Source organism: Stenella coeruleoalba, assembly GCF_951394435.1.
Source record: "Stenella coeruleoalba genome assembly, chromosome: 6".
Classification (NCBI taxonomy): domain Eukaryota; kingdom Metazoa; phylum Chordata; class Mammalia; order Artiodactyla; family Delphinidae; genus Stenella; species Stenella coeruleoalba.
The window spans coordinates 66,486,360-66,509,176 of record NC_137151.1 but is presented as its reverse complement, the minus strand read 5'-3'; the positions used below and the strand labels follow the sequence as shown (position 1 = coordinate 66,509,176).

Below are 22,817 nucleotides of genomic sequence, written 5' to 3'. Positions count from 1 at the left end.
GGGAAGAAAACTCCACACATTTGGTAAAAACAGAAGTGATGGGGGTAAAAAAAGTTCAGCTGCTCTAAGTCCTCTTTTATACTGAAAGTGGAATACATGAGTATCATTAATGGTAAAATAAATAAAGTACAATTATTTATTTAAATATTTGCATTTCCTGTAGGTGAGAAATGAAATATATAGCCAGGAAATTTCTGCATATTATGCTTATAGATAGAGAAAAGTACTTCCACAAAAAATACTCTGGCAGGGAACTTGATTTAGTACTATACATAGCAGCAAACTAATAGGAACTGTCATCAGACCATTGATAAAGCATTGTCTCCAAATCGAGCCTTCCTGCAAACAAGGCTCAGTAAAGCCAAAAAGCTGAACACGGACTGTAACAGTGACATCTGCTGGATACATGACAATGCTACAAAGACAAATGAAAATTTTTTTTTTTTTTTTTTTTTTTGTGGTACACAGGCCTCTTACTGTTGTGGCCTCTCCCGTTGCGGAGCACAGGCTCCGGACCCGCAGGCTCAGCGGCCATGCCTCACGGGCCTAGCCGCTCTGCGGCTTGTGGGATCTTCCCGGACCGGGGCACGAACCCCTGTCCCCTGCATCGGCAGGCCACTGCGCCACCAGGGAAGCCCACAAATGAGAATTTTAAACTGGGCTTCCACTATAGAAAAATACTGTTCTTCAAACTCCTAAATCAAAGGCAAGATGTCATGTTCCTGACTTCAAGAATCACTGTTTTAATCACACAACTTAAAAGTGGCTAAGGAGAACACCTACCAAACAGGTTTTCTGGGACTAGCATGGATTTAACATGACAGCACCTCATTACCTTGATCAATACAGTGTGAGGCTTACAGAATGCATCCAGCAACTCCCCACAGAAGCAGATCCCTGACAGTAAAACAGAGACTCCACAGCAGTGAGTTCTATATCTGTCATTTCTATACACAGTTATCTCAAGAGCTTATCTGTGGCACAGTGGTTAAAAATCCGTCTGCCAATGAAGGGGACACAGGTTTGGGCCCTGGTCTGGGAAGATCCCACATGCTGCGGAGCAACTAAGCCCATGCACCACAGCTACTGAGCCTGCATTCTAGAGCCCGCGAGCCACAACAACTGAGCCTGCATGCCTAGAGCGCGTGCTCCACAACAGGAGAAGCCACTGCAATGAGAAGCCCGGGCACAGCAACGAAGGGTAGCCCCCGCTAACCGCAACTAGAGAAAGCCCGCACATAGCAACGAACACCCAACACAGCCAAAAATAAATTAATTAATTTAAAAAAATGCATTGAAAAAAGAGCTTATCTAAAACTCTCAATACACTTAGGGAAAAAAGTATTTCTTCTAATTAAAACATACACACACACACACACACACACACACACACACACACACACACATCCCATGTATAACTATTCAAGCTATAAAACCTCTCAAAATAAGGCTTCCAGGCATTTCACCACTGGGATGACCATCCCCAAAGGAAATGACAGTCAAAGACCACACCCTCACCTTCTGTGTCTTTGACAATATTCTTTTCAGCATAATGCTCAGATTTCCTCTTTCAAAGAGGAGAACTACCTATAACCTTCAGCAAAAATTTTGGGGTTCAAGCACTGTGCAAAAGACTGAAGTTAACAGCAGATTGGGTCTCCTTCCTCAGTTCAGAGAAGGGAACTCCAGAAGGGGTGACCAACGCTCATCACCTCATTACGGAGGTATCAGCCTTACAGTGCCCCCCTGCTCCATTTCCAGGTTATTCCACTTGACTCTTTAGTCCCATTCTTGGGCTAATTAGTTCTTCTTTTCTGGCCTAGGAACCTACATCCACTCCTGTGTTCAGGTCAAAACATTACATATAAGGGTAGAGTTCAATCAGTAGTATGTCCATCTGTGGGGTTATTCCTCCCTCCCTAATACTTAATCCAATGTCTCTTCTCTTCCCCACATAGCCAGCCTGGGAAGGATTTTTCACCTTCCTTACCTTGCTCATTTTCTCTTGCCTCATCTCTAGCTATGAAGCCTTTCCTGGTAACCCTGCCTTTCCTATAGAATCTTGCTAAGCTGCTCTCTTTTTATTTCTTACCAATTTCCAACTTTCTATATGATGAAATGGAATCACTTCACTCAAAACAGGAAAATGTATTAAGAAGTCTAACAACTCCTCCAATTAGGTTTCCCAATTCACTGTTGATGAGTGTGAATTCAGTTTCACCACCAATCAGCAAAAGTGGGGAAGCATTTCTCCACCAAAGCCCCATGCAGGATGTATGGTCTTGGCTTCTTCTCTCTTTTTCTCAGAAGATACTTCTTTCACCGAGATAGGTATTCTCTCCATAGAGTTGAGGCTAAGTGGAAAGTTGAGAAGAATCCTGGTTTTCTCTGTTAGCCTGGAGCTGATTTAAGGAAATTACCTCTGGCTGGGTTCATGGGCATCTCGTGGCAGTTGTGTCTCTGGTATCCCTAGGAATTTACTTGCCCTCTCAGTCTCTCTTTACCGTGCTTCTTTTTTAATGCCTTGAGTTTTTCACCAGTTTTGCCCAAAGCACTGCATTAGGCCCAGCTGAAGGGCCTTCTCCCTTACAGGCTCTATTCCAATGCCTTTACTCAGTTCCCTTTTCAGAGGCTCACAACATTTGTAACTTGCAAGTCAGTAGTTGGTTTAGAAAAAATTTTTTTGGCATGTCAATCATACATCAATAAAGGTTTTTTGTTTTTAAAGTCAATGGTAAGTCCTATTGTCTTTAAGACACTTGAAATCCTCAACACCCCCAATTAACATTTTAACATATAACCCTCAGTCTATTCTCAGCAGTACTCTCCCAATTCATAATCTGTTTTGAAGAAAAGGAAAAAAAACTTTGCCCTAATCGCAAAGCCTTCTCCCTGACCTCTTCATCAAGTGATCTGCAGTAAATGTCCAATCTTGACCATCACAGATAACCTGTCAAAAATTCTTCATGTAGTATTAAACATAAACATACTTAAAACTCAATTTATTTAATATGTTATGATAATTCATATACCAGCAAGACAAGCATAATATTAAACAAAAACAGTATGGTTTAATCCAAAAATAAGAGTAGATGGAATAGGGAGGGTGGGAGGGAGATGCAAGAGGGAGGGGATATGGGGATATATGTATATGTATAGCTGATTCATTTTGTTATACAGCAGCAACTAACACAACATTGTAAAGCAATTATACTCCAATAAAGATGTTAAGGAAAAAACAAACAAACAAAAACCCAAACAAACAAAGAGTAGAAAAGCACTGATCTTTATCATAGGGTTTTAAGTATAACCCCCCACCCCCATGAGGGACTTCATTGTTATTGGAAGATTCCTTCCACCAGTGACGTTTCTTTACAACAAACGTAGGGTCAAGGGTTCTTTCAGGTACTTTTGGCTGGTGTCCCAGAACTTAATTCATGCTCCTGAGTCCAGGAGCTCTAAGAGTTTTGGAAAAACTGAAGGGCATCCGAATTAGTGACATTATAAGAAAGGATAGGGACCATCCATAATTTTTATTAAATTGACCAGCTCATTCAAGCTCTGTCTAGAAATGTCCCTCAGAAAACTTAAGAGAAATTCTGTTACATCAGCTATTTAGCATCTACTGCCTGACTACAGTCAACTGAATCTTTCTGAATGTAGTCAAACTACTTTGAGTTTACAAACATAAAGCAAACTGAGTCGATTCAGCAAAATGGTTTGTCTATAGAGATATAGACAGAGATATAACCAAAGAATTAAGGATAAGAAAGATAAGATCTAGACTCTTCCTTCCATTTCCAGGGCTAACTGACATAAATTGTGTTTATTTCCAGTATGAATTAACAGTGGACATGGTGAATACCTACACATATACATGTAATTCCAGTCTGGTTATTCATTCAACAGTCCAGACCAGGCACAAATTTAAAATGTTCACCATCTTTCATGTTTCTTTATTTTCATATCTATTTATGCAGCCATTCATTCATTTCTACTAGACTTTTTTTCCCATAGGGGTTAGGGATGGCTTACTTCAAGGATACATACTTAACATTTTTAATTTTGTTATCTTAAAACAGCATCTGTTTTATTATTATTTGCAGCACATTTCTATCATTGGACAGGGCTGATATTATAGCCTTTCCTTTAGAGCTAGTACCAATCTCTCCACAGTATTCTGCAACCATGATTGTACTTATGGAATGCAAAATATTATTAACCCTATGACTGACTTCTCTACTGTTCCTGTACCCTTTCAAGAAAGTATGTCCCTAAACACTTGGGCATGACCCAGGTGACTTTAAATGGCTCTACTGCCATCTTCACTGAACTTCGACTTTTCTGGCGATGCACCTTTGATAACAACCAGCTCTATAAATTAATAACCATAAAGGTCCTTTAACAACGCTGGAACCTGTTTAGTTGCTCTCCTCTAAGGAGCCAAGGGAAATATATTTCTATTTGTATCTGACTCTTGGGATTTTCCACTGTCTGTCAGTTTAAAGTCTATGGGAGGCTGACAGAGAAAATTAACAGCTGGCTAGAAAGAAGAAAAGTATTTTTATGACTAAAATCAACCATGCTGGGGAGGAAAGGGCTGGCCAAACTCAATAGATTACAAAAGCAATCCTTTATCCAGAGTGGCTGTCCCAGGGTAACTCAAGTGTCTTGTAATCTAATCCCTGAAGATTTAAACACTCTCACTTACCTCCTAATCATTCACCTCCTTTGTTGGAAAAGCAAAAGAATCTGTATATTTTACAAAATTGATGGCAAGAAGCCCAGAAACTATGACATAAATGTACCACAGAGTAATATTTGAGCCTAGAGAGATAAATATTTTCTGTCACCTCTGGCATATATTTAATAGAGACAGCCTGTATCTAGTATGATAAGGGTAGTACAGTACTTAGAGCTATGGCTAATAATGTGCAACTGTGTGCCATGGAGAAGGAAGTGACTGCAAGAAAGTTGAAAAGGTTTAAATTAATTTGTTTTGGGGCACAAAGAACTACTTGCATAAATATACTCCTGTGGCTTGGGGGTAACCTACATATTCCTATACTCCTATTACACAATTCGCTCTAACGGCTGGAACAACCCCAACTCAGAAAAGGGCAGCATTGTTTAGGTGTTTGTTATCACAGCTGGCGTGAACTGGTGACAGTGACAACAATTCACAGGCACGTGGCACTCACAAGGGTACTTATATTTTAATGTTCACCTCGCATCTTATTAAAATGGAGATTCTGATTCTGCTGTTCTTAGTTGGATCTGAGAGTCTGCATTTCTAACAAGTCTTGTGTAATGACAATGTTTCTCATCCACGCATCACACTTTTGAGTAGCAAGACCTTATAACATGACCAGCGTGGCATTTGAAAAGCAAGTGTCCAGCCCCAAGTTAGAACATTCATATCTTCACTCACATTCACCCAAGAATATTAACACTTGAGTTTCTTCCTCCGCTGACAATCACTTACCTTGTCAGTGAACCCTATAATCCTGAAGCAATGCTGAATTGCTTCAAACTGTCTTCTGTAAGACTCCTTGGAAGTTATGTCGTGCATCACCCTTCCAGTTTCATCAGCTATGTACCTACAGAGAGTATGACCAAACAGAATGAGCACTGACTTGGAAATGGCACCCCAAATACCAGGGCATCATTGGGCTCCTTCTTTGCAAGGGCATTTCCTTACAGTGATAAAATAATGGTGCACATGCTGAGTAAAATGGTTGCAGTTGAGTTTTTGAACTTTCTAGAAAATGCAAAGGGAGATGTAGTTCCTGCCATCTCATGTGGGCATTTCAGCTAAAGGGACTGAGTGTCCAGTTAGGAGAACCGCACTATTTCCAAGTTTTGTCCATTGCTAATTGTATATTCATTAAAAATTAACAACTAAAACCCCCGACACTTACCTAGGAGGCTTTTCCTCAGGAAGTCTGAACTCAGAAAGTTTCTTTTGGTGATAAAGGCCAGCATAAATATAGTAAAATATGTGAAAATTTTTCTCTCCCCTGGAAAAAAATAAAAGGAAAGGGACATTACTAACAATATATTCTGGGCTTCCCCACTCCAAGTAATTTATATAGTTTCCTTTCTGTGCAAAATATTATTCTGTAGCAAATTTGCATTTACAGGCAATTAAATATGCTACTTCCCAATTACAGAATAGCAATAGTGATAGGATTAGTATAGTAATTGCCACAATGTCACACTATTAAACACACTTATGTTTACTATATGCAGAAGGAGGTTTTAGAGAATGGAACATTTATAGGTAACAGCTCAGGTTACATATGTTTAGCGATCTTTCCAGAACAAATGACTACGCGTCTGTGCCACTCGTCTTCTGTTTGTAGCCCATGTTGCTTCAGAGACAGTGATGTCCAGCTTAGAGAGATCAGCCAAACTCCCTACTTTACTGAAGCCCAAGACAGGAAGCAGCTAGCCAGGTGTACAGCAAGTTAGGGAGGGGAAGTGGTTGCAGAAGAGAGGTGACTACTCTCTCAAACTTGTATTCTCTCAAATATGATTCAAAATGGCTTGCATCCGTCCCCTGGTCTCCTGCTATACACCCTCTTTTAGGCCACCCTGGCCAGGGTTCTTTCGGATGGGTGCTGCTCTCAGTGTGGTCTGTGGATTGCTGTCAGCTATGATAAGACAAGGAACTAGAAAGTCTATGTCTAGACATTTTATAGTAAGTGATATTGCTATGACATCTAAGAGTATGATAATTTTTCTGATAATACATTTTAATTACATTTTACGAAAGTATTGGTTCACAATAGATTGTGAACTACTATTGGGGTGGCCCAAAAGTTCGTTTGGATTTTTCCGTAACATCTTAAGAAAAAACCCAAACAAATTTTTGGGCTGACCCAATAATTTTTTTTTTTTTTTTTTGCGGTACGCGGGCCTCTCACTGCTGTGGCCTCTCCCGTTGCGAAGCACAGGCTCCGACGCGCAGGCTCAGCGGCCATGGCTCACGGGCCCAGCCGCTCCGCGGCATGTGGGATCTTCCTGGACCAGGGCACGAACCCGTGTCCCCTGCATCGGCAGGCGGACTCTCAACTACTGCGCCAACAGGGAAGCCCAACCCAATATTTTTTGCAAAAGCTAGTCTTTCAGCAAAGATAGTTTGAAAAGCCCTGCTCTGCATCCCTTTCTCTCCTTTGGAGGAGGTCATTCTCTCCTGTTGATGCCCCAGGATTTTCTCAAATCCTCACCTTGGCCAACGTAGCTCTGTGGAAGAAACCTGTCTTCCTTCTACTTCTTGTCCCTATCTGTGACAAGGGCCCCACTCTTTTCTTCAGCATCTCCTGGATATCCTAGTCTTCCTCTGGTTGTTCATCCTGTCCAAGCTCTTCTGATACATTCTTAGCTCTGCCCTGTGTTCTACATGTCTCTACTTGCCATTTCTCACCCATTTGTTCACTGAACTAATAAGCTTATTGAGTGCCAAGCATGGCAGGCACTGCACTAGGTGCCAGGGATACAGGACTCAGAGGATTCACGCCCTCTGGAGCTTCCTTCTAGTGATGGAGTCAGATGAATCAACGGGGAAACTGGTGATGAGGGCTTTGAAAGAAACAAACAAGAGACTGAGATGAACAATGCTGTGGGGTGAGGGCCACTTGCGTCAAGTCAAGGGAAGGACTCTGGAAGGAAATGACACTAAAATCAAACTGTGAAGCATGAGAAGGGGCTGGGAGGAGCTACAGAGAGAAGGGGGAGAGCATCCCCAAGAGAGGGAGCAGTGTATACGAAAAGGCTCTGAGCATGATATCCATGTAGAACAAAGGAAGGCTGGTGAGAAGCAGGTGGGCAGGGTCAGCCCACACAAGGCCTTGTCAGGCCATAATGAGGATTTTGTTGATTATGCAATTAGAATTCTTTGAAGTGTCTTAAACTGTAAGTGTGTGACTAGACTGTAAGAAGTTAAGATGGATGCAAGGAGACCAATTAGGAGGATCTGGTGAGACAGTGAGTGACTGGGACAGGGTAATGGCAGGGATGATGGAGAACAAGGGTAAACTTAAAGATATGTTTTGGAAAAACAACTAAAAGACTATCCAGATAGAATGAATGAGGGTGGTGAGGGAAAGGGACCTGGAGGTTGCTTCCCAGTTTTCTACCTTGAGTATCTGGTGATGGTGGCAACCATTCACTGAGACGGGAAGGCCTTTACAGGGCCTCATGAACTGGTATGCCCCGCATGAATGACAGTTGTTCTTCCGCCTCTGGTAGAAGTGCAGGCATTGGCTGACCCGTTGTGGTCCTACCTTCCTATAGATTTTTGCAGATACTTCCAGCGCTCAATTCTTCCAAGCTTTGCTTACTGACATCCATCTGGTTGCAGTAACAAACATCCCAAGATCTTAGTGGCTTAACTCAATAAAGTCTTAGCTTCTTGCTAAGAGTACTTGCTCAGAGTACTTGTCTACTGCGGGTCACGGTGCAGGGGGTGGGGGGGTTGCTCATCAGAGTCACTGGGCCCGAGCTGATGGAGCAGCCACCATCTTGCACTTTGCCAGCACTCTGGAGGGTCTTTCCATTAAACGCGCATTTGCCAGAACTAGTCCTATGACCATATCCAGCCACAGGGTTCCAAGAAGGAGAATCCTACTATGTGCTGGAGGAGGACAGGACCAGAAAGGTCAGACAAACAGAACTTGCACAGGTCCCATCTTCTCCTCATCCAATGTCTTCAGTCTACTTTATCCATTAGTGCTATCATATTGACTAAATTTAATAATAATAAGTTATGGTTTATTAGGTACCAATTATGTTTCAGATTCTATATTTGGTAAAAATCACATATCATCTCATTTAATTCTCATAACAGCCCTGTGAGGTTGGCTTTATCATGCCCTTTTTGCATATGAGGAAAGTAAGGTATAAGGATAGTTATATTAATAAGTGACATTGCTGTGACTGGAACCCTCCTCACATTTTCCTTATAAAAGACCACTTTACATTTGAACACAGAAAACTATAATTTCCATTCTCTCAGAGGTAGCTCCCTAAACTTTAAAATCACCCTAATTTGGGAAGAAAGAAGTAGGGACCTCATAAAAATTAATCGAGACACCACACGGAAGCTAAAATGACTGACTCTAGCCTTAGGTACATTTGTTTAATTTTCATGTCAGTCCCTATTTTGTGAGGAAACTGCAGGTATATGATAAAAGAAGATGCTGGGGCTCTGAACCTAAAACAAGTCCTGTGGGTTCTACCTGCACAGTATTTCTCAGATGCATCAGCTCCCCTGCATCCCCATCTCCACCGCTACCACCTCAGCGCAGGCTAACGTTCCCGCTCACATGGATTTGAAACCAGCCTCCTAGTGGTCTCAATGTCGTAACTGTACTTCTCGCATCTCCTCCAATCCATTTGCCCCACTGAAGCCAGAGCCATTATTTCATTGTATCAAAATGCAAGTTGGTTTTCGAGACTCCCCTTCTTGAAAATGTCAAATGGCTTCCTATTATTGCCTTTAGAATCAGGTTCCTCAGCCTGGTTCCAAAGCCCTGCAGGACCTGCCTCAGTCTTGTCTTTGCTCCTCTCTCCCTCCTCCCCACTCCTGTCTCCATCTCATCTCATTGGCTCACTCTTAGTGATCCTCAGATTCAACGTCTCTTACACAGGGAGCCCTCTCTTCCTGGACTAGGTTACTGCCCTTTCTCCTGTTTTACCTTCACAGCACCTTACTTTGCTTCCTGGTACTTATCACACTTGGTCTGCATTTACAGTTTTTTGTGCTTAATGCCTGCGATTCCCCTGCCACCCCATCACCCCGACCCTGGCCGCCCACCCATCTTCCATCCCCTATCCACTCCAAGCCCCATGAACACTGGGACCTCGTCTATTTTGTTCACTCTTGCAACTCCAACAGAGAGCACAGCACTGGCACACAGCGGGAATTCAACAGATAATTACTGATTAATGCATGAAGGGAGCCAGGCCCCTGAGGAAGTCTGGTGTCCTGCAACAGTAATAACAGTGGCTAACTCTCTGATCACATATACCAACCCACGTACTTTTTGAAGTCATTTTATATAAACAAACTCACTGATCTTCACAATAAACCCATGAGGTAGGCTCTAGTAGCATCTCCATTTCACAGAGGAGGCACAGAGAGGATAGGGGACATACCCAGGGTCACATAGTCAAGGTCAGAGCCAGCACTTGAACCAGGGGCAGTCCATGCTATTGGACTATTGCTATACTGCTCTTCTTAAAACAAAAGTTTTTTTCCTCTCTCAATCTAGGGAAAAAATGAACATGTGGAATATTCTCAGTGCTTTTTTTTTGATAGACAAGCTCAATTTTAAGGGACCTAATGATTTTTAAAAGTAACTGCATATTGTTAAATTCTACCTGGTATAACAAACTCAGGAAGAACGGGCATACCTATCCCACTGTAATCCCACCCAGCCCTTTCTACTCTGCTTGTAAACATCTTTTAGGTTAGAAGTCACCACTTATCCTCTGCTTAAATAATTCCTTGCTCTTGGGGAGGCTGGGGGTGGGGATGGGGGGCAAGGATGCTAAGAACAAGGGTGAATGGAGCCATGAAAATTCCCAAAGCCGCCCAGTCTGTATTGTAGCGCAAAGCCAGAGCGAGAAAATAGTGCACCTACGCTGCCTGTTTTATAACTCTGGATTTTTCAAGGAGATATTCAGAGATTCTTGCCCCCATCACAGCTCCAGTTGGTGTAAACATCATTTCCAGATATTTTCCAAAACGGCTGGAATTGTCATTGATGGCAGTGCATGCATTTCCAAAGGCTTCCACCAGAGAGTTGACTTGCAGAATTTTCTCTCTCAAGGTCTGATTATTTGCCTGTGCCAAACAAGAACAGTCAGGAGGAGCCTCCAGAAACATTACTTCAATAGAGCTGCCACGCAAGGTCCACCCACACCACCCAGTCCACAGATTTCACATTTATCCTCTGGGGGAAAAACTCCATTTGGGGAAATTAGCATCAATCACCAGCATTGTTTTCTCCGATGAGCATTTCCCCAGATGTATAAGCATCAGATGAGGCTAGATTAGGTCATTAGTTTTTACAACCAACTACACTTCTCTTAAAATTCTTGACAGATAAAATGCCTGAAGAGCTTAGAAAGAATTTTTTTTTTGGTGGTACGCGGGCCTCTCACTGTTGTGGCCTCTCCCGTTGCGGAGCACAGGCTCCGGACGTGCAGGCTCCGCGGCTATGGCTCACAGGCCCAGCCGCTCTGCGGCACGTGGGATCTTCCTGGACCGGGACACGAACCTGTGTCCCCTGCATCGGCAGGCGGACCCCCAACCACTGCGCCACCAGGGAAGCCCAGAAAGAATTTTAAATAGAGAGATACCATCACTTTTCTCAGTTATTCACTATAATATTCAATAAACCTCATCTGTAAAAAATACTCTTAAATTTGTTCCTAGTCTCCTAATACACTAATTCTGAGTATAAGCAACTGCTAGGGTATCTTTAAAGCTAACCCTTTGATGTCCATTTCCCCAAGCTGAGAATTTCCATTTCCCTCAACTTTTGTTCAGAGAGCTCTATTTCCGACCCTTTAATCTCCTTAGTGGCGCTCCCTGCTCCTGCTCCTAATGTTTAACCACTTTTACTACTTAATGGCTGAATGTTTGTATTACACTGAAAACATGAAAACTTAATTGCCAATAATCTAGTAAATTGGTGCTGGCATTATTTTCTTCACTATGTGAAAGGTGGAGGACATGCTGACATCTTAAGAGGCCTAGCGATCAGGAGGTGAACATAACAAAGATGGAATGTTTCTATGTAACCCCTAATAAAACCCAGTATTTCCATTATTTAGAAAATACGCAGTCCTCTAACCACGATACAGAAAGCAGGTCGTCAATACCTTTCCCAAGAAAGTCAAATGCTGAACTATCAGGTGGGCGCTTTCCGTCTTCCCAGAGCCACTTTCTCCACTGATGACAATGCACTAACAGAGAAAATGAAGTGTTGGTGAAGAATTCAAAGCACAGTAGACACCCTGTGTGTGCAGCTATGGTTTTCATATAACATCTACCACTGTATACCTTAAATCTTCACTGAGCAATATATCTTAGGAATCTTTCCATTTCAGTACACCGAGAGCTTCCTCAACCTTTTCAGTAGTTTGTCACTCCCTTATACAGATGTACCATAGTCTATTTAACCCATCCCATATTGATGGATACTTGAGATTTTCCCGATGTCATTACAAACAATACTGCAATGAATAACCTGATATGTAGGTCATTATATTTATATGCAGGTTCATTTGTAGAATAAATTCCCAGAAATGGGGTTGTTGGACCAAAAGGTAAACACATTTATAAGTTTGATAGATAATACCAAATTGCTTTCCTAAGGACTGTATCAGTATATGAAAGTGTCGGTTCTCCTGCACCCTCACCAAATGGCTATGTTGGATTTTTGCCAGTCTGATAGGCAAAACATTATACCTCGGTACAGTTTTAATTTGCACTTCTTTTATTATGAGTGAGATTGGGCATCCTTTCGTAAGTTTAAGGTCATTCATATTTTCCTTTTTTTGTGACCAGTCCATATTTTGCCTTTTTTAAAATATATATTATTGGTCTTTTACCATTTGTTTCTAGGAGCTCTTTATGTATATATAAAGGAGATTAGTGGGTGTGGTATAATAAAAAAACATATATTTGGTCTTTGTCTCTGGTTCCTGGCACTGAGCTCCTAAAACCCTTGGAATGTCCTGAATGACGGGAGTGATGAGAGCATCCTTTGTTATTCACAAACAAGTCCCTTTCAACCAACCCTAACTGCTCACCAAGTGGTTCAAGGTGGAGCCCAAGACAGCTTCAGGATGGGGGCTGGTTAATAAAAGACCAAACACATGATTTAGAGGGTGGGAAATTTCACCCCCGCTACCCCAGCTTCTGGGGAGGAGAGAAGGGCCAGAGATTGACTGAGTCATAAAAACTCTTGAACAAGATTCTGAGAGCTTCCGGTGTGAATATGTCGCAGGCCTGGGAGGATAACGCGTGGAAGCTTTACACCACTTTCCTCCCTGTATCTTGTCCTATGCATCTCTTCCATTTGTCTGCTCCTGAGTTGTAACCTTTATAAAAACCCAGTAAACCTAAGTAAAGTGTTTTCCTGAGTTCTGTGAGTCGTTCTAGTGAACTATCAAACCTGTGGGGGGCTGTGGGAATCCCTGAATTTGCAGTCAGCCAGGAGGAAGTGTAGGTAGCCTGGGTACCCCATTCACAGCTGGTGTCTGAAGTAGCGGCAGTCTGGGGACTGAGCCCTGAACCTGTGAGGTCTGTGCTAAACATGGATAGTTCATATCAGAATTGAATGGAACTGAATTGTTAGACAGCCAGCTGGTGTCAGGGAATTGGAGAACTGGCTGGTGTTGGTAAAGACACACATTTAGTGTCAGAGAAAAAGATAACACAGTGGGGTAACTTTTTAACTTGAGAAACACATATATCGCTCTTCATTTCCTTCCTTTCTATGAATTCTACGGACATTCCACAAGTCTCTGGGAAAGGTAAGAATGTGGAGAAGCCAAGTTGCTAACACACAGTGAATCCAGGTACTCCATTTCGTAACTGGCACTATTATAATTTCAATCAGCTCCTCAGCAAATCCAAAGCTGGGACTTCACAGGTCTCAGGAAATACACACACTGGGCTGCTCTCATAAAATTTCCCACCACATTAGATTGTTTCTATTTCAAACAGAATAAAGACAGAAGGGAAAACACACATATTGAAAGTAAAGGAAGGGCCAAAGGTTGGATATGCCGCCACTGTGAATCAGAGGTCCAGAAAGTTAAAACGTACGGGTGAGCTTTGTGTTTAACTAGCACTGAGTTTAAGATTTGTTCAGTCTTTACCCAATTCATCACAATTTCTCAGCAGCTAAACAGTGTGGTGCAGAAGCACTAACAACCTGTGTGCAGTATTTCATACAAAAAGGACAGGACCATGAAATTTCTGAGACCTTCACTGGAAAGAACTTCATGTCCGTCATTCTCCATCCCATTTTTATGACAGTCATTGCCACGTCATCAGGTTTGTGTTAGCTTTGTGTTCTTATATTCATATTAGGATTATCCTTATTATATTCTCCCAGGGGAAGTGAGTGCCCTTGACAAGGACGTTTCACATTCCTTGAAAAGGGTTTTCACGTTTTCCTGCTACTCTGGCTTTATCACTGTTCCTGTTCCCCTGAGCTACTATTTTACTGCCTATTTCCTTGAGTCAGCACCAGCAACCAGAATGGAAAGTTTTTAGGGAGACTTAAGAGCTGCATTGGAGGACAGAACACATCCTACTGTGGGACTCGGTGGGGAAGGGCAGTAAGTTCTTACCTGGTCTTTGTTGAAAGTAACCATGCATTGGTAAGCAGCATCTGCTGATGCAAATATGTGGGGGGGATTTGAGGCACGTTTCACTCCATGATAAAGTCTGGAAAACTGAAAAACGTTAACTTAAAGAACCCTTATAATGTCCCAGTACCTTTTTGCCCACAAAACCAAGGCTTCGTCACTTATTAGGAGAATTGTGGCATCAGGGAGGCTGTAGAGCTGAGGCTCTGGAGTCTATAGAGCTGACTTCAAATCCCAAGTCTTCACTTACTGGCTTCCCAAGCTTGTGGAAGGGCATTAACGTCACTATGCTAAGTGTCCTCATCTGCCAAACAGGCTTAATAATATTACCTGTCACACAGGTTCGTGAGAGATAAAGAAGGTAACCCAGTGCCTGGTATGTGGTAAGCACTAAATAAATGTTAGCTGTTTTGTTACATATTAACTTAAAAAGTTACCCCCAAAATGTAACAATTCCATCTGTGTTGTATTATTATCTTCAGTTTGGGGTATGTACACCCCTAGGATGACATAATTTTATTCTCATTGTTTCTCCCTTTTCATTTTCCCTTGAGATTTCACATTTCCTATTAAGGAGCACCATGATCATAAAGGATCCCTTACCTGTGGAGAGTATATGTTTAGATTCTGGAAGGGGTTTAAGGCAATTAAGATGTCTCCAACATATGTATAAATCAGTAAGTCCACATAACGCTTCTGCAACTGATGAATAATTGTATCCTAAGAAGAGGATAAATAGTACTGAGAGTAAACGCTATTTCCAGTCAAGGGAGTGATCCTAAAAATAACAACAAATGTATTCTTACGAGAATATTTTTCTCTAAAACATTAAAATAGCCCATTTAAGTCATACCCTATTGATTAGGATCCTAATGATCCTAAATGCAGATATTTGCCTTGAAAAAGAAAAAATTAGGAATATGCTAAAAGAATTCGGCCCACTTAGGACTTGCTAAGAGACTCTGACATATGCAACAAAGATTTTGTCTGTTATTATGAAAAACATGTCTCACCCAACCAAAATGTTCTATTTAGAATTTGATTTAATAGGTCATTACTATTAATAAAGTACAGACAAATTGTAACTTCATTTCTCAAAGCATTACACTTAAAATTTATGTGGTGGGAATGCAGAATTGAACACTTTTATATCACACTTTAGTGATTCATGCATTGCAGTTAAGGGTCCCCAGAGTTAGAATCAGCAGAAGCAGCTCCAGTGCAATTAACAGCTCTATTAAACATGCATATTTTAAATGGGGATTATCACAGTTTCCAAATTTAGAATTCAAGCTATATTAGCTTCACTATGTCCCTAAATGAAGCTCCTCTTTATGAAGAGCAAACAACTATCTTAATTTAAGGGTTAAGTTGCACTTTTCTATAAACAGAAAATAATTTCAGCTGATCTAATACATCATTTAAGCCTACAATATAAAGGCCTTTACGGGAAAAATCCAAACCCTTTTCTTGTCATCATTCAGGACATTTGGGGGACTATAAATGCACACAACACCGGATCATAGTCACAGCAACCAAATGTTCCTGAGCTTCACCCTAAGGCTATACAAACAATTAAAGTTTCAAGTGACCTTAGGAGAATATGATCTACAACAGAAAGGTCACACCACTCATGTGAAACAAATGTCATTGGTGAAAATTGTCTATTAAATATTTAGTACCTCATCCAGAACCTCGAGATTGACCAAATCATCCTCAAGGCAGTATTTTTCAGCATCTCCCACATGGTAGGGTCTTCTGGTATGCATCCTTTCATGCCTAGAAAATACAGCAAAAAGTAGGCAACAAGAACAACTCAGCCACAGTCTTACCACGCAACGTGTTCAGAGACTTCAGAGAAGGGACAGGAAGAGCGACTCCAGTCCAGGTCCCCAGTTCTCTCCCCATCACTTCAGGGTCCCCCGGGGGGAAGGGGAGCTCCAGAGCTCAAGCCTTCCGCTGCCATGAGGAGCACAGCCAAGTGGGCCCATCTAACACTTATATCTGCTTTTCTTACGTGCCAACCACAGCACTTCCTTGCATTATTTTCTGTTCAGTGTCAGGCATGTAATTCTCACTAGGGTACTTCCCTTGAGGTCCCCTCCTGCTGTCCACCAGCACCACCCCACACTTCTTGAGAAATTTTTGAAACTACAGAAAACTTCAGAGAATAATATAGCAGATACCAACGAATCGATAAATGCTTACATTTTATCTTGTTTATTCTAAATCCCTTTGGGACCCATGTTCCATCCCACTCCCCTTTCCTGAGTGACCACTATTTCGTGGGTATCCTTCCAATTTAAAAATATTGGTCATACACATATATGTACCCATAATACACAGATTTGGTATGTTAAATTATAAAAATGATATCATACTGGTGGTTTCATTTTGCAAATTTACTTTTTTTCCATTCAACATCATGATTCCCCACCCCCTCCTTCTCCCATCTCTCTCTCTCTTTCCATATATATATATATATATATATATATATATATATATATATGGACCTGTGATGATACTGGGCATAAAAGGTGACAGGGATAGACACACAGACATACATACATAGAGAGAAAGACAGGGAACAAGGGAGAGAGAGAGAGAATGAGAGTGAGTGAGCAAGTGACTGTCACTTTAATCACTGGGTAATATTACATCATATAAATATGTACCAATTTCTTTATTGGTCTTGATCAACATTTAGGCTGATTCCAACTTTTTGCTACCAAAAACAAAGCAGCACTCAAGTATCTTTATGTGCATCTCCTTGTGTACATATGTGAGATTTTCTCTTGGGAGTGTACTCACCAGGCATTAAAAAAACTTCCTGCCTATTAAATTAAAAGTTACTTCCTAATCCCTATTATTGATAGATTTGTAGAAGGAGTATTTTAAGCATGGTATTAGTCATCTCCAGTGCTAGAACCAATTTTGCTGCTAATTCATATAAAAGTCCAAAGTAGATGAAACTTAATTTTACTTAATAAAGTCAAATTTATAACCTAAGCATTTTAAAATTATTATTAGACAGAACAGTTTATTCATCTGTATTCTAACATATTAGTGATGTCAAAGAAAAATCATATCTGTTTGAAAAACAGCTTTTCTTAAAAACTCAGAGCTGCTTCTATCTAGCCACTTTGCCAAATAAAACAGCAGGAGGGTACACATTTCTGGCCAAATCCTCTTCACATAAAACCCAAGCATTTTTTTCCTTTGAAGTTCACCATAAAACAAAATATTGCAACATATTTTTAATAAATTAAATTCTCATCATATTAAATTCAGCTAGTTTATCTCCTTCCTAAATTTATATCTTGCAATCGTATGAAATAGTCTATGTTAGAGTTTATTTCAAGCATCTTTTGACAAAGAAAGTCAGGAATTTTTTAAAAATCCACAGCTCTGGTTCGGGTCAAGATGAAGTAAGCACTCTCCATTCTGTCTCTCCATTGAGTGCAACTAAATACCTTGGACAGAATGCATGGTACTCTGAGAAGTACATGGTAACAGGCTGATCGGGGGAATCAGATTTCAAAATATCACTGAGTCAAAGGTGAGTTTCCTGAGATTTTTTTTTTTTCTTCCAGTAACTCCTGACCTGGACTTGAAGTCAGCCTGAACTGCATATAGGGATGTCAAGTTGCACGCTGGATGACATTTTTACAGCCAACTAAAAGTGGAAGCACTGACAAACCTCACTTGCAATATCACAAATAAACTCTACTAGAAAGTCGTGACTATAACTGTGAACATGTACAATGCAATACCACCAGGATCGAAACTGTTATCTTCTGAACCCTGAAGAGCTTATCTGTATATCTATCTCACAGATTTAACCTCCAGGAATCATGCAGATGCTGTCTGCAAATCTGAGCTTGCAAGGTATTTCCACTCTGATACAGACCACTTCATCTTCTCACTCAGGGAAAAAAATATATATTCCAGCCCTATCTCAGTATTCCCCAACTAGTGTTCTTCTGAAACTGCTACCTGCTTCATTTTCCTGCTTTGGCTATAGTGTTTGGAGAGAATGAAGAGAAAAAAATTATTTATTCCAATTTTTATCTTTTTTAATTTACATTATCCTAGAGTACATATATTTATTAAAAGTGTTACACTGTTTTATATTTGTCTATTTTTAGTTGAAATTAATCAAAAGAAATTTGGTTTAAATTTTTTTACAGTTTTCTTGAGTTAAATAATTTGTTGTCACCAGTAACCATCAACTTAAATTTCCTTTAAATTCACATGCTCCACCTAGTGCCTTACTTGAGAATAGCATGTATTATCAATTCTTGCTGAAGAATTCCTTGTTTAATGTGAAAATTACAGATTTCCAACTAAAAACTTCGAATTGAGTATTCCAAAGCTTAGAGGAATGGAGAGATAGGTAAATGGTTGGATAAAGCAAAACGCATTCTATTAAATTAAGAGTATATGGTAAGGTATTATAGTTTTGATGATTTAGAAGATATTTTCAAATCCCAACAAAGTCTATACTGCTTTTTGCTAGATTTTCTATTTGTTTTCATGAAGCCCTAAGTATGTTGTCTGCCAAGCCTGGTTTCCCAGACAAATAGAGTTTTGGGGTTAAAGCTTAGAGAGGATGAGACTCAAAGCCCTGGCTTAGGCTGGTTCTTAGAGTTTGGGTTTGGTGTGGTGTGGGGCAGGTAGTGGTGAGAAGGGTTGACCTAAGGATCCAGGGATCAGGAAAAGGGGAAACTGGTGTCTGAGTCCCCAGTTCAAGTAAGGTGGGAATGAGGGCAATTCTGAAACATCAGGTCTAAGGCAATGGGTGGAGAATAAGAACTGGATCTTAAGAGTCGGTGAGACAGAGCCAGAGGTGGAGACTGGGAGCTCCCCTAAAACAACAGTGGGCACAGATGAGATAGAGGATTGGGGATTTTGGGGATGTCTTAGGTCCAGCCCATGAGGGGGGAAAGAAGCTGTAGAAGGTACCAGGTTTGTTCAGACACTGGGGGAATAAAGTCCTAAAGTGCTGTTGGCTTCACTATAATCTAATCTCTACACCTGCATTATGGTTAAAACCATTTCTGGGAGTTCTCTTTGATATCTCATCACTGGGCCTGCAGACTTCTTTGTTTGAGCTACTGGCCCTATGAATAATATTGACAAAATATTATATATTTTGTCCAAAAGTGATTCCTTAATCCCTTAGCCTGCTCCTGTCTGTCAACTTTGCCTGTGGAAGCAGTAACATCCACGTAGGTAGGTCCACACAGGGCTGCAGGAGCTTCACGTAGGTATGGCAGGAGGCATTCTTCCCTTCATGCCCAACTATGTTGAAGAACAAAGCATAGAAGGAAGGCCTCTAAATTATAATTCAAGGGTAGGAAGGAAACAAAATCTTTATTTTGTAAGAACAGCCGGTTCTTATTAGTAGCCCATTTTATACACATCAGTGTATACATGTCAATCCCAATCGCCCAATTCATCACACCACCACCCCACTCCCTGCCGCTTTCTCCCCTTGGTGTCCATATGTTTGTTCTCTACATCTGCATCTCTATTTCTGCCTTGCAAACCGGTTCATCTGTACCATATTTCTAGGTTCCACATATATGTGTTAATATACGATATTTAAAATAAAATCTTTTAGTCTAAAAATGACAGGGGATGTGCTAGTGAGAGGTGAAACTCTGCACTGAAAAATGCCTGATGGTCTTTTAGACGGTCGTCCTATGGCAGGAGGACCATTGGGAAGGCCACCTCTACCTCCACTCCTCTACACTCAGGATCAGAGCCCTTCCCTCCATCCAAGAGTGGAACCAAGAGTGGAACCGGAAGGAGTGGAAAATGACTAACACTCCCACCAGATCCCAGATAAGTAAGTAAAACCTGTTGGGGGCGGAGAAAAAAGGAGTAAAGAAAAGGAGTAAGGGAGAGGGTCCAGGCTCAAAGGTGGTGGTCCTTACGAGTCTAAGACAAAGGCTTCTGCGGCCACGTACAAAGCTCAGGAACAAGTTGACAATTTGGATAGATTAGAGGGACCATTCCCTTATCACCACATTCAATGGATCTCATATGGTAAGGAAAATGTTACTCAAAATTGGGGATAGAGTACTATTACTCCAACAAAGGTAGTGATGTTGAATATTTCTTCCAAATCATTATTTCCATTTCAGTGTACCTTTTGATAACAGAGTGGATGAAAGAGAACTTTACTGTAATCACATAATCATGGACCTAGCATGAGGAAAATAACGGCAAACCATCTAGGTGTAACACCATCCTACTGAGATCCAAATATGAGTAAAGTTACCACCTAGATAACTTTAACTACATGAGCTCGATCTTGATCTGAAATTTAAGCTTATAGTTATCAAACAAACATTATAATACATAGATTAAAAATACAAGAATTATTTGGGTGGAAATCTCTATAGTATCTCCCTGTTTTTTCACCCAAGCATTGTTTTTGACCAGAATTTCAATAGATCAGCATCTTATCAATTATATTAAGTGTATTTGATATAGCTATCTTCTCTAGGCAGCAAGAATCAGTGACACCAGCAGAAAATTAAATATTAATTCACTCATTCAGTTATAGATAGAGATAGATAGCAGATTACATCAGGGTATAGATTTATTTCTTGTCTGTTAGGAAAACAGGAAAATCCTTAACCTGCTATGTGGCAAGCGTCTTCAGCATTTGATGAAGTAATCATTCAAAAGTCATTCATTTGCACAGGATTCCAAGAACCCAACAGTGTATGTAATGTGATGTATGTGTATATATGTGTGTGTGGGGTGCATGTCTGCAGGTAAAAGAGGAAGCGAGAGTAAGACTTACTAGGGAAAGCTCAGCAGTGAAGCAGTGACAAACCTGTTTTAAGGGCCACTGCTGCTGGTTGAAAAGAAATCAGAAAAGCTGAGGTCATTGTTTTGATCAGCCTCAGGCAAACTGCAAGGGTAGAATCAAAATCCATTAAACAGAGCAGGAAACAACCAGCAACTTAATTGTTCTACCAAGTAATACTTGGTAGTAGACCCTTGGCATTTGAGGGTTTAACATTTGTGGTTTCAGCTAGTCCCAAACCACCCACAGGGGAACAAACAACTGGGTTGTTTGTGCTGGGTTTTGCAATTTTCCTGAGGCTAGAAGTTGAGTCCATGATGGGAGGTTGGAAGGTGGGAGTAGGTCGGGTCACAGCACAGCCAACCTGCGCTTTCCCTGCCTCTACTCTAATTGCAGACAGAGGTTTTGCTCTTTACCCACTAACCCTTGTGAAGTGATTTTTTAAAAAGCATGTTTTCATGTCGACGTCTCTAACTTTGATAGTGACATGATATACCAGATAATATTGATGAATTCAGGGATTTGCAAAGGTAATTTGGGGAAAAAATTCCTTTTGAAAGTCAAAGAAATGGGAGCTGATGTAAAGGAAATGACCACATTGTTTAACAGCATCCCTGACAGGTTAAGTAAAAATGTAGCCCTAAACTACTGTTCACCGAATATTAGGGCTATGTGACTTCCTTTGAGAGAGTCAGCCTTGGATGCATAACCTCTCTACTGTTTCTGAGTCAAACATATGCTATAGAAAAATTATAAATTACTGGAAAAACTTAAATTCCAATGGTTTCACTCATTCAATCAGCATCAGGAAATGGTATCAAACCTCAAATAGTACAATGTCACTTCTCCATAGGTGCCTCATATACATAATGTGCCATGGGAATGGATCACAGTCTGGCTGTCCCAAAAAACTGCACCATTCAGAAGAGCCAGAACACTTATACCAGGAGAGGAGCCGTAGGGCCTCACCACTCAAGCTCTTCTTTATACTGTGAATGAAAAATATTGGCTGCCTTATCAGTGAACAGAGGATGTGCAGCCATCAAGCCATCACATTACAGCATCTCCAAAGATGAGTTCTGAGGGAACTGAGGATGGAAACAGGATGCCTGATGCCCACCATTCAGCAGTCAACTGCTGCAGCCATCCCCCAACGGTGCACCGTGAGGAGACTCAGGACGTGAGAGCACAGGATACTGGCCCCAGATAGCTGAGGTACATATCAAAGGAATGCTTCCAGGGAGCCCAGACTCTTGCATCTTCCCATATACAGAAAAGTGCTAAATTCCTTAACTTGAGATATCTGGTTTTCTTTAAGTAACAATCAACCACCTGGTCTTTGCTGCAAAAAAACTACATATCCTGGCTCCCCGCCTTGCATCTTCAGAGCAGTCTCCCAGAGTTATCTGAGATGCTGTGTCCCAGGCTTAAGTCCTCTTTTGTCCACCGAATAAAACGTAACTCTCAACTTTTAGGTTGTGCTTTTTTTTTCTCAGTCAACAATACACAGTACAGCTTCTGCTCTATTGTGAATGAGCCCCCCATGATTCCTAGCCTTATTCCTGAATACGTGTCTATTTCCTCATCATAACAG

The 22,817-nt window shown here is 41.0% G+C and overlaps 1 protein-coding gene across 14 annotated transcripts in view; it reads right to left on the bottom strand.

Moving 5' to 3' along the window:
- The window catches only part of MYO3B (myosin IIIB), a 506,873-nt gene that overhangs the window by 235,295 nt on the left and 248,761 nt on the right, over positions 1-22,817 (bottom strand). For all 14 annotated transcript variants that reach the window (XM_079925177.1, XM_079925176.1, XM_079925182.1 and 11 more), the window contains 7 exons: positions 16,080-16,176; positions 15,001-15,117; positions 14,380-14,484; positions 11,896-11,979; positions 10,650-10,852; positions 5,922-6,020; positions 5,486-5,600 (listed from right to left, as the gene is read on the bottom strand). In XM_079925177.1, the coding sequence (XP_079781303.1) occupies positions 5,486-5,600; positions 5,922-6,020; positions 10,650-10,852; positions 11,896-11,979; positions 14,380-14,484; positions 15,001-15,117; positions 16,080-16,176 (820 nt within the window). The remainder of the gene's footprint in view (positions 1-5,485; positions 5,601-5,921; positions 6,021-10,649; positions 10,853-11,895; positions 11,980-14,379; positions 14,485-15,000; positions 15,118-16,079; positions 16,177-22,817) is intronic.